The 15,750-nt window shown below is 42.2% G+C and overlaps 1 protein-coding gene across 2 annotated transcripts in view; it reads left to right on the top strand.

The window, feature by feature from the left end:
• SLC38A9 (solute carrier family 38 member 9) overlaps positions 1–15,750 on the top strand; it is a 60,608-nt gene that overhangs the window by 14,520 nt on the left and 30,338 nt on the right. For both annotated transcript variants that reach the window (XM_066240846.1, XM_066240838.1), the window contains 5 exons: positions 5,572–5,704; positions 7,743–7,864; positions 9,604–9,667; positions 9,915–10,008; positions 11,255–11,425. In XM_066240846.1, coding sequence (XP_066096943.1) covers positions 5,572–5,704; positions 7,743–7,864; positions 9,604–9,667; positions 9,915–10,008; positions 11,255–11,425 — 584 coding nt within the window. The remainder of the gene's footprint in view (positions 1–5,571; positions 5,705–7,742; positions 7,865–9,603; positions 9,668–9,914; positions 10,009–11,254; positions 11,426–15,750) is intronic.

Raw genomic sequence — 15,750 nt, 5'->3', positions numbered from 1 at the left:
TTGAGTTTGACAAGTCATTATGGTATTCTGCCCCATGATAAGGATCATATTTTTTGTAGGGTACAGAAAGTTTTTTTGGTCCCTCTAGATCTCATTATTAAATTTTAAAAGAATATGTTTACTTAAATCCTGTTTGGAAAGTCTAGCACATGAGGTATTCCATGTATAGTTTTTAAGTGATTATCAAGCCAACACCAAGGCCTAGGACTAGCAACACCCCGAAGTTCCTGGTGTCTCCACTGAGCACATTCCCTTCCTCATTCAGCTGACCACTCCCCTGGCATTTGCACGGTCATTTCTTTTATAAAGGAGTTCATCGTCCGCATGTCCCTCACACGAATTCTGTCTTACCTGTTTTTGCACGTCATGTAAATGAGACCATGCTGCATGCGCTGCTTTGTGGTTTCTGTTTCAACCTCATCATTGTCATCTGCGTCATGAGCAGCTGTAGTGGTGTCTAAATTTTATTCCATGAGCATCTGCACTTATATTTATCATTTGCTGGTGCTGGGCTTTTGGCATGTTTCCAGCGTGGAGATCTTACCAATCAACATTCCTGTATGTGTGCCCAGGGATGCATGTGCAAGAACTCTAGGACTGTGCCTGAGAGTGGGCTCCCTTGGTAGTAGAGAGAGAGAGAGAGAGAGAGAGAGAGAGTGTGTGTGTGTGTGTGTGTGTCATACCGGCTGGAGGGTGCCGCAGGGGTCATACCGCTGACAGTCTCACTGTGGTGGGTGGGAGTTCCCGTTGGCTCTGCTTCCGACGAGTGGTTTTTGCCAGAGACTGAGGTTGGCCGAATGTTGTGGGTGATCCTGGTTGTGGGACTACAGGTGACTTTTATATTTTTTACATTTTTTTATGCTGTCTAGAGAATCTACACATAGCCCATCTAGGGAATGAAACATTCCCCACATTCATTTTTATAGGAAACCCCTGCGAAGGTAACATACACTCACCATATCCATTTTTTTCCTCCAGAACCCAAGTTAGAGGCTTCTCTGCCCTTACCAACCCCCTAAACGGCTCACACCCAGGTCACCAGGGGTCATTTCATTGATCTATCCTCATTTCCTGTGACACAATCATTCTCCACTCCTGAAAGCAGTCTTTATTTGGCTTGAGGACACCTGGCTAAACTCATCCTCATAGGTTGCTGCTTCTGGTTTTAGGGTAGCATTTGATTACTCCTTCCAGCATTTCTCCTCTGAGTAATTATTTTTAAAATTTTAAGCCTACACAAAAGTTGAAAACATTTTCCCCATAAATGTTCATTTACTTTCTTTCCTGCTGATAAAAATATTACAGGTTTTGCCGTGGCTAGTTAGCTCAGCGGTAGAGCATTGGCCCAGCATGTGGAAGTCCCAGGTTCGATTCCCAGCCAGGGCACACAGGAGAAGTACCCATCTGCTTCTCCATCCCTCCCCCTCTCCTTCTGCTTTATCTCTCTCTTCCCCTCCCACAGCCAAGGCTCCACCGGAGCAAAGTTGGCCCGGGTGCTGAGGATGGCTCCATGGCCTTCGCCTCAGGCTCTAGAATGGCTCCAGCTGCAGCAGAGCAACACCCCATATGGGCAGAGCATCACCCCCAGGTGGGCATGCCGGGTGGATCCCGATCAGATGCATGCAGGAGTCTGTCTGACTGACTGCCTCTCGCTTCTAACTTCGGAAAAATGCAAAAAAAAAAAAAAAAAAAAAGTAATACAAATTTTGATGATGATACTAAGGTTATTGAAGATGTTGTTGTCAGGGATACCTGAGCAAAGTATGTAGGGGAGCTCTCTGTACTGCTTTTTCAACTTCGGTGTGAGTCTGTATTTATTTCAAAATAAACTGCTCTTCTTAAAGTAGTACACCATATTATTCATCATACGTTACTTATTCACCCTATTTTGTTGAGTTCCTATGACATGCCAGGTACTGTTGTGGATCCTGAGAAAGCAGTGGTGACCAGATTCACAAAGCCCCTGCTCTCGCATAGCCTGTCCTCACCGCAGGCGCCTGGTAATAAGTATATATAAGAGGTGTCTGTTGTGTCGGGTGGTTCAGATTCCGAGGAGGTGATGTACAGCTGCAGAGACGTATAGGAAGTGACCCGGGAGAAGGGGCTGACGCTTTGGCTTAGGTGACAAGGGGAGCCAGATGACATGTTGAGAAACAGGCCGCACAAGTGTTTAGTGAAAGGCCTCAGAGCCTCGGTTTTTCACCTGAAATGAGTGACAAAGGTCCTGGAGGGCATGCCGCCCATGACGCCTCAGGATGGCAAGGAGGCCGGCGGTGGCCAGCGTAGTGGCCAGCAGCCAGCGTGGTGGTCGAGGAAGCCCAGAGGGTAGGGGAAGGGGAGTTGGGAGTGCAGGCGGAGGTAGAGGTTTGAGTGCCGTCACCATGCATAGTAATGCTATTTAAAGTCACATGACCAGGGGAGCTCCCTCCTGTGTGCCCTGTCTGTGCCCACGTAGCGTTACACCAGCCTGTCCACTCTCCCCCACGACAGCTCAGAAGCCCCTTCTCTCCTCCTCTCGGGACCGGCGTTGCTTCCTTACCTGTCTCCTCTGGCAGGTTGGCCACCCTGGTCATCATTCAGCATGTTGTGCAAGGCTTCCCATGTGCTTGGCACTCAGAGCATATTTAATAGATTTGAGACCAAATAGAAATGAACGAACCATAAGAGAAAGAAGAACCTTGAGCAGGCTCAGCCTTTGGAGACAGTGAGTGAAGTCCACGTGCAGAGCAGTTCTGTGGAAGGGAGTCGTGTGGGCACCGGAGGGACGGGAACCATGGCAGAAGCCCGAGGTCACCCGTGACTTCTGCAGCCAGGAGTCTCTGGTGACAGTGGCCCGGTTAATGTCTTCCCTGTCACCTGGACGGGAAGGCAGCCTGGCAGGCGTACAGTAGACTCCAGGTCAGGGGCTTGTTATTTCGAATGTTTGTTTGCACGATATTATTTGAGTACCTGATCCCTTCTCATTATTTTGAACAGACTACCCCAATCTGGCAGGTGTGTGAGCGCTTCAGCGGTCAGGGGTATGAACAGAGGAACAGTTTTAAGTTGAGGGTCTTCACATTAAATCTGAGTCTCCGGGAGAGTCATGGGATTGTTATTAATTAAGCTTCAGAGGGGCATAGCTGGTCAGTCGGAGGGCGGAAACAGAGGAAAAAGCCAAAAATGTTTAAGGAATTTAAGCAGTGGAACCGGGAAAAGGCGTTGGGTTAGAGAAATAAGGTTTCTTTGTTTATATGTGTATTAAATGAAAATATGGGGTTTTGAGTCACATTTTCAAATATTTTTAAATTTTTTGCTGACTGTTAAAAGCATCCCCCCCCCCCCCCCCCCGTGGCATGACCATAAATATTTATAACAGGAGACAAATATAACTTCTACATGAAACATCACAATTTATTTTCAGTGTGGGACAGTTGAGCTCAGCTTCAGACGGGAAATAACATGGACAGGGAGACATCACCTGGAATGGTCCAAAAGAAAAGCCCACGTTTCCGAAGTCTTTTTTTCTGAATATTGTTCTCTGCGTCAAGGTTTCAGTTTAGAAGTCTCATTTACCTCCTTGCTCTCTCAGATGACGCTTAAAGCATCTGTTTTTAATAATTCTGTTAAAATATGCTGAGTTGTGTATTTTTGAAGAGAATCTGTTTTGAAAAGATTCCCAAATATTTGTTTGAACAGGCACACAGCATCTCGATGAAAAACTGCTGGAAAAGAAACACTCTCAGTCATTCCATTCTCAGATTCCTGGGCCGGCCAGGCTGGTACTGTTAACACTTATGAACAGGTCCAGCAGCCGCAAAGCACAGCCATTCCTGGCCCACCTCCTGGCCAGCCTGCCAGCCAATGCAGTGATCAATATGGGTGCCATTGAACTTCCAGAGTAATAAGCGATGAGGCGCTCTCTCTCTATCAGCGTCATGACTTGTTAGTCCCTTCTGTAACCCAGGGTTGGTTTCCATCTCTGCTTTATGTTGGCATTGAAGCTCTAACTCCTTCTTGAACCCTGTGGGGAATCTGTCATTGTTGCAGAAGAGGTAGGGGATGCCCTTGTAGAGGGCGACCTCTCCTCCATGTGATGAAACTGTTTCCTGGACCTAATTAACACTGCTTCTTAGTACTACTGAGTGTCACAGGAGAGGTGTAAATTATAGAGACCAGCCCAGTAGTCTGAGAGGATGGGTAGTGATCTCAGGCTACTACACGTATGAGGAGGGATGGTGGATTCTGCCTCTGACCCTCCATTGTCATCTTAGCCACTTGAGAGTTATTGGCACCCCCTGATTCATTCAGCAAGTCTGTGCTTAGTTTAGATGGTATGTCATACCAGTGTCTATAGCCATGTATTTGCTCTACTCAGAGAGGTGCCGGATTAAACTAGAAGGTGCCCACCGTGTTTAAGTGTTGGGCTGGAGAAGAAATAGTCAAGGAAGGGGTCAGAGATTCTGTATGCTCACTGGAGAGACCAGAGTAAATTTACCGTCTGCACCACCTCTTCCCTAATGCCACAGCGTCGGGAAACAGCAGACACTAAAATGTTAGTGCCTTGGTTCTTCAGGTGCTTCCCACAAGGTCTGGTGAGCAGTGTCTCCAGGAACGGCGGCCATGCTGTAGTCAGCGGGAAGCATCTTTCAGAGCCGTAAGCATAGAGAAGCAACGTGAAGTTAGTGGTGGCTCTCCACGCCTTTCATTCTCTTCCTTATTGGATCTGTGTGTATAACCTGATCTAGCAGGTCACATACTGCTTGGGGCACAGGAGGGAGTGTTTGTGACTTGATGGAATCTGAGCATCTGCAGGTGCAGTCATCCCCTAGTGTGTGTGGCCACCTGTCCTTGCTGTGTGGAGTGAGGGTGCAGCAGGAAGCTGAGAAGGCAGGGAGGTCCAGTAAGGCCCTGAAGAGGGTCAGTGGCCGAAATGATTGCAGCACAGAGCCTGCCGGTGACCGGGACGTAGTTGTGAGAAGGAGATGTGTGCACAGTGTGCTCGGGTGTGTCACTGAATTCTGGGGACAGCAGGCTATGGAAGCAACAGGCTCTCTCTGGAGTCCTGATGTTCCACTTGATAGTCGTCAGGGTGCGTTTCCCACGGGAGATGCTGGAGATTATGAGTCCTTAGTACATGAACCAAGAATAGGAATTCTGTCTGTAAAGGAAGTAACTTTAGCCCATAAAGAAGGACTGCAGAGTCTTTAGAACAGGGACACTTTTGTCTGTCATTTGCTCTGATGTAGTGTCAGAAACTTCCTGACAGAATATTTAAAACTGTGTCTCTGTTTTATTACTGAACATCGACAGCTGCTCTATTTCTTTTTAATAACCGACGGAAGCTCTTTCTGTTCTATCTCCTCTGTTGCTCCATGTCTTAAGTTCAGAAAAGTATGTTTAAAGTCATGATATTACAAGACAGAAGCTTTCCTCTGTGGATTGCATAATACTCCTTCTGTGACATTTTTCTCCCCCCGCCCCGTGAGAATTGAGTGCTTGCTTCAATACCTCCCATTTCTAATGAAGGACAAGAAGTTCTTTTCCACAGGGGCTGAATGTCCTGTGTCACGTGTATCTTCCCTCCCCTAGGCCCTTCTGCATAGAGCCCACAAACATTGTCCGTGTGAATGACGTCGTTCAGAGGGTCAGCGACCATGCCTCGGCCATGAACAAGAGGATTCATTACTACAGCCGGCTCAGCACTCCTGCAGACAAGGCGCTGGTAAGGGGCAAGCACGCCAACCGTCCGGGGCTGACTAGCAGCGCGCAGGGAGCAGCCCGGGCTGGGGCAGCGCCCAGTGGCTGAACTCTCTGCTGCTGGGCATGTTCCAAGGATGGCATCACGGAAAAGTCTAAGATGGTGACTCACTAATACACGCCTCACAATCTTGGGCTGGTTCATTATTGCCCAGCCTGGCATTGGAAACAGCCTCTCCACATTGGCAACAGCCCAGAGATGTGTTGTACTAACACGCTGCTCATCCCTGGTGCTAACAGCTCGGAGGAGGATCAACTACATTTGAAGTCGTTGAGGTCATTGATTATTAATATAAGTCATAGCAGGTTCTAGTTCTTCTGTTTCATGTTGAAGTTCGAAGCTGCAAAGGGGAAGGTGTTTGTAGGCGTTTCCTACAGGAGCAGGAGATTGAGACATCTGCATACGTCTGTGTGATCTTTTCCTTTTTAGCAAGAATCAGAAACCAGGTCGAAGAGCAGGTGCTGAGCATTCTAGTCTTTGCAGGATGCACACTACTGCACATTCTCCTGACTTCTGTCTTACATTATCAACATAAAAATTGCTCTTAACAAAGGGCAGTAGAAAAACAGGCTGAAAGCTAGATTTGGCCCATGGGCCATAGTCTGTTGACTCTTAATCATTCAAAATCTGTTATTATTAGTATTATTTGGGGATCAAAAATATTTTAAATAATTTGGTTGCTTATGAGACATAGCACATATGAGATACTTGGAAACTTCAAAGCTTGAAGAAAAATGGAAACATTCTGGGAGAAAAGATAACGATTTTCTTACAGGTAACAATAAAAGGGAGAAAGGTAAACAACATTCTTTACATTTACCAAGGGGGCAAGGATCGGGCTCGTCACTTCTCATCTTAAGCATGGCGAAGTATTAGGATCTTTTGTATCGCCAACGTAGGGACTTCTAGCATATTCTGGGTGCAGTGAGCTTTTCATTTTTTCCTCCCCGGGACCTTCACACTAGTAGTTGTGATCATACATAAGTCCTCTGGAGAGTTAGCAGTGACCTCCACATCCCTCTTCGGGTCGAGTTCAGACCTGCAGGTTCTGCTTATGGAAGTAGATGTCAGCAGTGCGGGCTGGGCTGGTCTGGGCCTCACTGTCTGCTGTTTACTGAAAATGAATCCTCTTTGTGAGCTGACTCTGAGCTGACTCTAGAGTAACAAAGCATGTAGGCAGTGATCTGAAATGAACATGAGGACAGGGCCATTGTTCATGGGTGTGTTTGTATGTCCACATCATCTCTTGAGAACCCCAAAGTTGTCAGAGGATGCAGGATGTCCCCTGCCCACTGGGGAGGCAGATGTCAGAGCACTGTTCTCCCCTCCAGAGCCGGAGGTCCCCTGCCCACAGGGGAGGCAGATTCAGAAAGACAGGCCAGGATCAGGTAGGAGCTGTGCGGGGAGATGCACACCTGCTGGCCGCTCACTCTGCACGTCCTCCTCTCTGTAGGCCTCTTTCCTCCAGTCTGCACCCTCCCTCCTGGAGAATCCTGGCTTTGCCTTCTCCCGAAGCCATGGTAGCTCACTCACCTTCTTCTGCAGCTCCTAAAGCTTGTTAATAGTCCATTGTTCCTTTCTTTCTTCCGTTGGCTTCTCAAGTAGTTCGAGTTTCCCACCTGTCTCTGCTGAAGCCGCCCCTCATGGGAGTTCAGGGGCCACCTGATTCTTGAATTTCCCCTCAGCCTAGGCCCACGTCTCCTCCACCAAGAACCCTTCCTCTCAGTCACACAATTGAAGAGAAACATGTCTTGATGGTTGCATACTCTAGGAATTCATTCTCATTTCAGATAAACAATTTGCTCTTCACAAGCCCTTAAATTCTTGCCCCTTCAGGTCTTTGCTGCATTTAAAAGAGAGTTTTCTTAATTGTTAAGCAGGGATGCATACTGTTACTTGTTCGTGATATGTGGAGATGTGTCTAGCATCAGGGGCTCCGATGTTCAGAGAACACCCCATTTGGCACAGGGACTGGCTCTGACTTTCCTGCTCGTCTCACCAGGTTGCCCCAGACCATGTCGTCCCGGCTCCAGGGGAGTGCTACGTGTACAGTCCGCTGGGTTCTGCTTACAAACTGCAGAGCTACTCTGACGGGCATGGCAAAAACACCAGTTTAGTGACCATGTGAGTAAGGCTACTTTGTGGAGCATATATTAAGCCAGTGGTTCTCAAACTTTTTGAAGTCGGGGTGCATTTAAAATCCTACAAATAATTGTAGGTGCACTAAACACCAATTTCTGAGAAATATAATAATTAAGTCAAATATTAAAGAAAAAATATAAAGTCCAAGCATGCTTTTATGATAATTAAACAAAATAAGTACAATTAAATTTATTCTGACATTAAAAAACATTTTTATATTACATTTTTTGAGTTATGCTTTTTAGAATTCATAAAAAAGAGAGGTTAAAAATAAAAAATAAAAAGTTAACTTTTTATATATATATACACATTCTTAGTAAGATTTAGTAAATTTGGCAGGTCCCGGCATGTATGTGTTAAGTTTTTTCATTCTTGTGTTTATGAGAAACATGAGCCTGGTGTGTCCTAGCAATTTCTTCAATTTTGGGCATATATTTGAAAGGCAAACTCTCATTTCCTCGTCAATACATGAAAGAATTCCTCTCTTTTTACTCTTAATTGTGTTGAGGGTAGAAAATCCTAATTCACTTAAATAGGATGTTGAAAATTGTAGTAAAATATTCAAAGCTTTTTTAGATATTGCCACATATTCTTTTTTTATAGAAATCCAAAAGGCTTCAAGAGACAACTCCTTATGTTTAATCTTCAATCCACGATCAGTGGATATAGCTGCCAGTTCTTCCTCTTCTGTTAATGTTAAACCAAAATGACTTGAAGCTTCAATGAATGGGTTTCTAATCCAATCATATTGTTCAGTGTTAAGTGATAGAAAATGCTATAAATTAAATTCTGCCCATCAGCCTTTAAGTCCTATTTTATTTACACTTAACTTTTGTTCACTTCCAGAATTAGATTCTTCAATATCATGCTTCCTTTTGAGAAATTTATCCATTTTATTTGAGTGTATTTATCTAAAAATAATATGATGTGTTAATAATAAATATAATAATGATGTTAACAAAAAGAATGGTATTTCCATAATGAAATGGTATAATAGAGTAACTATATTTATTTTTATATCTGGGTACATGCCATGAACCAGCGCAGCTAGTAATTCCAGGTCCCAAGTGGGAACGGTGCAGAATTAAGAAAATAAGTGGAATTAAGAAAATATGGGGTCAGGAGGGCCCTGAAATTGCTGCTGGCAAGAACAAAGCTCGCCCAAAAACTGCATCTTGATTTATTTATAGGGCAAAGTGGGCCATTAGCAAATCAATAAGATCTTTGATCATGTTTCCAAGGCAACCCAAGAATTTTACCATATGCAAAAACCCCCACCGTACATATCATCTTAACTTTACACCAAACAAAGGATAGAAGAAACTTGCCTCCAGTCTTTCCAGGGAACATGGGGGGTAGTGTAAACAATCCAGCATCACAGCTTAACAGCCTTTTGTAACCTAATCAGGCAAGTGAGGTGGGGAATTGGGCAGACTGTCAGCTTACAGCCAATTCCCCACACCTCTGTCCCCCAAAAATCTAAACTACAAAAACCCTGTTGGTTTTTTGGTTCCCAACAGGCACATATTTCTCTGGAATACCATAGGGCACACCTGGAAATCTTCTAGGGTGCACCAGTGCACCCTGGCGCACACTTTGAGAACCACAGCATTAAGCTATTTGTAAAGGAAGATAACCGATGACTTTAACTTTTGTCTTACTCTCATGTTTGAGTAGTGGAACTCCCTGCTTCTCACCGCTGCTGCTCTCTGTGCTTACAGCTTTATGATCTGGAACACCATGATGGGGACTTCTATCCTGAGCATTCCCTGGGGCATAAAACAGGTAATATCATTTGTCGGCATAATTTTAGCCTGAAATACTTATGTATTTTACAATAGAGGTTTTAATAAATCCACATCTATTTTTTTTAAAGAAATCATATTTAATTTTATGTGAACTATAATGGCTTTGATCATGATCGTTTACAGGTGTTTAGCACCGTTACGTCTGGTAGCATAGTACAACAGCATTGTGTTTATTCCAGTGCAATGATGACATATGTGTGTTGGGTATCTCTGTCCCCACGCAGGCTGGATTCACAACAGGAATGTGTGTCATTGTGCTGATGGGCCTCCTGACACTGTACTGCTGCTACCGGGTGGTGAAGTCGCGGGCCATGCTGGGTAAGAGCACGTGCAGTGAGGACAGTTGTGTCAGTAGGTGTTTCCCGCCGAGGTGGCTCCGAACCTGTGCATTCTGCACGCATGCCCCTCTCCGTTTTCTGCCTGAAGGCTTGCTCCTCTGTTCGTGGCGTTAGGCTGAATCAATAGGGGCTGCCCTTGAAATTTAGATAGGCTGGGTGTGCTCTGTGGAATGCCCTCCCTTCTGTGCTAATTTCCTTATAAGAATACTTTTTAGAAATCACAGTTTTAAAATAAGTCCTGGCGAGAACTACATTGAGATGTGTTGGTTCTTACTCAGTTCATGGTGACTTGTTTTGACCTGTCCCTATGGGCAGACCTACATGTTGGAATCTCCTCAAAGAATTATAACTGGGAAATGAGAGCAGCGTGTTCTTTGTAGTATACCACCAGCACATCCCCTCCACACGTCTCTGTAGATACCAGTTCGGAGAAAGACCTTCATAGATTGTTTTAAAGAAAATTAGGACCCAGGCAAATACACGTTGTTTACTTGAACCTCAGCAAGTAGGAACTGGCAGACCAGGCTTTGTCCCCAGTTTTCTTCTGTCCCTTCTGAGCCATGGTATATCTTCTCATAACTGCCGTTTTTGTTCACACTCCTTGCCCTTTACCCACAAACCCCTGGGTGCTCTTACAGACCCGCCCTGTTCTTGACACAGTGTAGCCAAGAGCCCTTTATCTGTTACATCTTGCCCATCTTTTTCCCAGTCAGGATTTGAGCGCCTTTTGTAGTCCACCAGTTGGTTTATTTCTGCCTGTCTTTTCCATCACTTTGATTACTGTCTTCTGACTTTTCTGTTACTTAGTTTCTCAACTCTTAACTCAGTTGTCTAAAACTTCAGTTGGCATGAGTGGTATAAACCATAACTCAAGAACACTTTTTTTCCATATTGTGATTTCAGTCTGCTGGCTGTTATTACGTGAGGTCTTCTGTACCTCCCTGACGATTTTGTCTCACTTTGGCTTCTCACTTGGCTTTCATTAATTACAAAATTGTCTTCTACTAGAATCTGTTTCTCAGGTGATCTGAACTGTAGTATTTTATTGACCCACATTTCTTATTAGGTATTAGTTCAGCCGTGCTTTCACTCTTGTTATTTCATAATATGGTCTCATATCTGGTGTTAGAATTACCCATCATCTTTTACTATTTTGAATTAATTTGGGGAAAACAGATTGTGAATTTCATATATGTAATTGATCTTTTCCTTGTGTTTTTCTGCAGCATCGTTGGACACCACGACATGGGAGTACCCTGAGGTCTGCAGACACTACTTCGGCTCCTTCGGGCAGTGGTCGAGCCTCCTCTTCTCCCTGGTGTCTCTCATTGGAGCAATGATAGTCTACTGGGTGCTGATGTCTAACTTTCTTTTTAATACAGGACAGTTTATTTTTAGTAAGTGTCTATCCACGTGCCTTCACACAGTTCCTATTGGGTACAATAACTGCAGTCATGTTTTGGTTTCAGTCTTAAATCCTGGACTTGGATCAAGTAAAAAGTGCTATTTGTAATTCTGGATAATACATTTGATTCAGTTTTTTTTTCCTACGAGTACGATCGCAGGTATAATGGGTATGTTCTAATATTCCTTCAAATTCTCTAATTAATATTAAATAGGCCTAAGTTCCAGTGGATATTGTAAGCATTATCTCCATCTTTACCACAATATTTTAGTGTAACAGAGTTTATGAAGTTCATTGGTGTTTGCTCAAGGACTTGGTGTGTGTAGAGTCTTGGGAAACACACATCAGTCACTAATTCTCAAAATATCAGGCCCCAAATGAGGAAACACTGAGTGATGAGCTCACGTAGTAAATATATTCTTTACAGAATTTGTTATGGGATATTTGTCATATCCTTTAAGTAAGTTAAAGATGTCCCTGCCTATTGTTTTCCTAAGCACTTTTATTAATATATGCTAGATTTTATCAAATACGTAATCTACATCTTAACATGATCATAAGCTTTTCTCCTTCAGGATCTTAATATGACCAGTTAAACGAATACATTTTATAACCTTTAAATCATTCTTATGTTCTGAGAAAACAAGTTATTTTATTAGTCATGACATATTTTTTTAATTTGTTACTGGATTCAGTTTACTTTTGGCAAGAACAAAGCTAACGTTTTATGTGGAATTTTTACATCTTTTCATAAGAGTCCCAGAGGGGCCTGTAGTTCTTCTCTCTTGTCCTGTCCTTGGTGACCCTTGGGGTGTTAGGGCTTCTGCATGTCTTAAAACAAGAGAAGCTTATTCTCTCACTGTCCTGCAGACTTGAAGTCCAAAATCGAGTGTCAGTCAGCCCTGCTCCCTCTGGAGCCCTCAGGGAAGACCCATCCCGGCCCTCTCTGGCCTCGGGAGACAGATGGCTGGCAGTGTGGTCCTCGCCCTCCTTGGCCTGTGGCTGAGTCACTGCAGTTCCCGCCTCTGTCTTCCCGTGACCATCTCCCCTCTGTGTGTCCGTGTCCGGGTTTTCCTCCTCTTATTCAGGACACAGTCGCTGAATGTCGGGCCTCATCTTGAATATAGCTGCAAAGATTCTGTTTCCAAATAAGCACAGTCGAAGGTCCCTGGTGGACATGGGTTTGGGGAGACACAATTCAAACTGGTATACTCAGTATCATGATTTTACTGTTTACCAGCTTTGTGTAGCTCTGGGCATCAGGAATTACATTAAGATTCCTAATGAAAGGTTAACGTCAAACAGAGTAAAGCACACACTGTCAGGCTAGCAGGAAGACGCATCCTTTCCCCGTTCTCCCCTTCAGTGTGAGTGACGGAGCCGGGGCCCATGTGCTTTTTGCTGTTACCGCTTGAGACGTGACTCAGTCTGCGGTGTAACTCAGTAGGCTTGTGAGCCAGAACAGCTGAGTGACCTCTGGTCGGTAAAAGCATGCACCATGCTTTCTAAAATCTCTAAAGCTGTGTTTCCCAACGTGGGGCCCACGCCCCACAGGGGGGCAATTCGAAAGTTAAGGAGGTCAATTTGAAAATGGACTCGACATGACTTAAACTCTTTTGCCCCGGGCCACTTAAATGCAATGCTAGATATCGGTGCCAAATTTAACAAAAATTACAATTCTTAAATAATTGCGGTAAATAATTATTAAGTATAATTTCATTTGACGAGACCAAAATATCAACTGGGTGATTGGCGTTGTTAAGTAAACTTCGTCCTGGGTTCACCGCGGAGCGTGCCGTCTGCCGCGGGGAACCCCGGACGTTTTAAAAACTTGCTAAACAACGCAGTTATTCTCACCTAATTGGCCCATCGCAACTTCTGTAGTGTTTCACATCATTCAGTTGGTGTTAATTTGAAATAAGTGTCAGTCAAAACTGTTGTAAAAGCTCGTTGATTTAATAAATATACATATATATATTGTATAGATATAATTGGTAAGTATTTGATTTTATTTTTATCAATATTAAACTCTTTATTAAGTACTTCTTGCATCGGGGCTAGAAAGGAATAATATTTTATAAATATTATTGGGGCTATAATAGTGCATGCACGACAATTTAAATTTTAGAAGCATAACTTTCCAGAAAATTTTGTCAAGTAGAAAAAATATAGATACCTTTTGATTTGCGGTGGTAGTGTAGTAAATGTGTTATATACATTTAAATAAATATGAATTTTTAGTATACGTTTACTCTATGTCACATTGAATATATTTTAACACATATTTTAATATTAGTTTTTAATTGATCTTATTTTTATTATAGCCCATAGTAAAATGAGTGGTGCAAGCAAGAAAAAAACTCGTCAATATTCGGAGGAATATTTAAAATTTGGGTTCATACCTGCTGTTCACGATGAGCGGATTCCTTTTTGTCTTTTATGCCAGCAATGCTTGACCAACGAATCAATGAAACAAGGTCATCTTGAGGCGCATTTGAAGGCGAAACATAGTGCTCATATTAATTCAGATTTGACTTACTTTAAAACTTTAAAGAAAAATTTTGAAAAAAGAACATTAAAGTCTCTATTTACTGCTCATACTTCAACTAATAATCGTGTTCTTGAGGCTAGTTATCAAATTTCTTTATTCATTGCTAAAACTGGAGAAAATCACACTATAGGAGAGAATTTAATAAAACCGTCAATATCAGCATTTCTTAAAATGGTTCTTGAAAAAGATGACAAAGATGTAAAAGCTATGCCACTCAGTAACAATTCTGTTAGCAGAAGAATAGACGAAATGAGTGAGGATATTGAAAAACAACTTATTGAAAAGCTGAAAACAAGAAAATTATCCTTGAAAATGGATGAATCAACTTTGAGAGACAGTGAGGCAGTATTGATAACTTATGTAAGATATATTGATAAAGGACATTTTGCTGAAGAAATGTTATTCTGTAAAAGATTAGAAAGCACCACTACCTCCAAAGATATATATAATAAGCTAAAAAACTACTTAGATGTCAATGATATACCAATGAAAAATATAACATCTTGTGCTGCAGATGGTGCTCCCAATATAATGGGCAAGAAAAATGGCTGCTTAAAATTGATGAAAGATGCGAATCCAGAAATGATTCTTGTGCATTGTGTTATTCATAGGGAAAACTTGGTAGCTAAAAACATCTCGCCTGTTCTGAATGAAGTATTACATACAGTAATAAAGTATGTTAATGCTATTAAAGCTAGTGCCAAACGTGAGCGTCTTTTCAAGCTATTTTGTGAAGAACAAAATGAAGACCATGTGAGACTTTTACTTCATACTGAAGTAAGATGGCTATCTAAAGGAAACTGTTTGAAAAGATTTATGGAACTGTTTGATCCTCTTAGTGATTTTTTAAGTGACAAACCTGAAATGAAGTATCTGTTAACAATAGATGGTAAAGCATTTGTGAGTTATTTAGCCGATATCTTTGAAAAACTAAATATATTAAATAAGCAACTTCAAGGAACAAATAAAACTCTTGTCGATGCAAAAGCAAAGATATTTGGTTTCATTACCAATATTGAGTTATGTCAGAAACATATTAACAACAAAAACTTTAAACAGTTTCATTGGCTCCAAAAATGTGAAGTAACTGATACCGCTTTACTTGTTATTGTCAATCATTTGAATATCTATCGGCTGATTTAAAAGGAAGATTTTCTGATTTAAAACAAATTGATTTCCCAACATGGATGATGCAGCCAATGTTAGTGGATTTGTCTGATATATCAAATATGCAGTATCAAGAAGAACTCGCAGAATTGCAAAATGATGAGTCAGTTAAAGCTTTATTTAATATCAAAGGAGCGATGGCATGGCTTTGTGAGGAAACAGAAATCAAATACCCAAATTCAACTAAATGTGCAAGAAAACTATTGCTACCGTTTCCATCTTCATTTTTAGCTGAATGTGGATTTAGTGCTGTAAATGATTTACTGGTAAAAAAAAGAAATCGGCTGGATATAACACAACGTGGAGACTTGAGACTAAAGCTAACCAAATTGGAACCTAATATAAAATCTCTGTGCAGCAAGCATCAAGCGCAAGGATCACACTAAATTAAAATAATAAATTAATATAGAAAAATCTGTATTAAAATTATTTGGAATTTAAATTTCTGTTTTTCATTATATGTTTTGAAATTTTACTTACTGTGTTTTGTTAACAATTTCATAGTGATTTCTTCCTAGAACCTATCATTTATGTTTATTAAGTGAACAAATCAATTTTTTAATGTTAAAAATTTTGTATGTTACATAGGGGGGGACATA

The sequence above is a fragment of the Saccopteryx bilineata genome, chromosome 1, assembly GCF_036850765.1.
Source record: "Saccopteryx bilineata isolate mSacBil1 chromosome 1, mSacBil1_pri_phased_curated, whole genome shotgun sequence".
Taxonomy (NCBI): Eukaryota; Metazoa; Chordata; class Mammalia; order Chiroptera; family Emballonuridae; genus Saccopteryx; species Saccopteryx bilineata.
The sequence above is the reverse complement of the archived record's forward strand: the minus strand, read 5'-3'. Positions and strand labels throughout refer to the sequence as shown.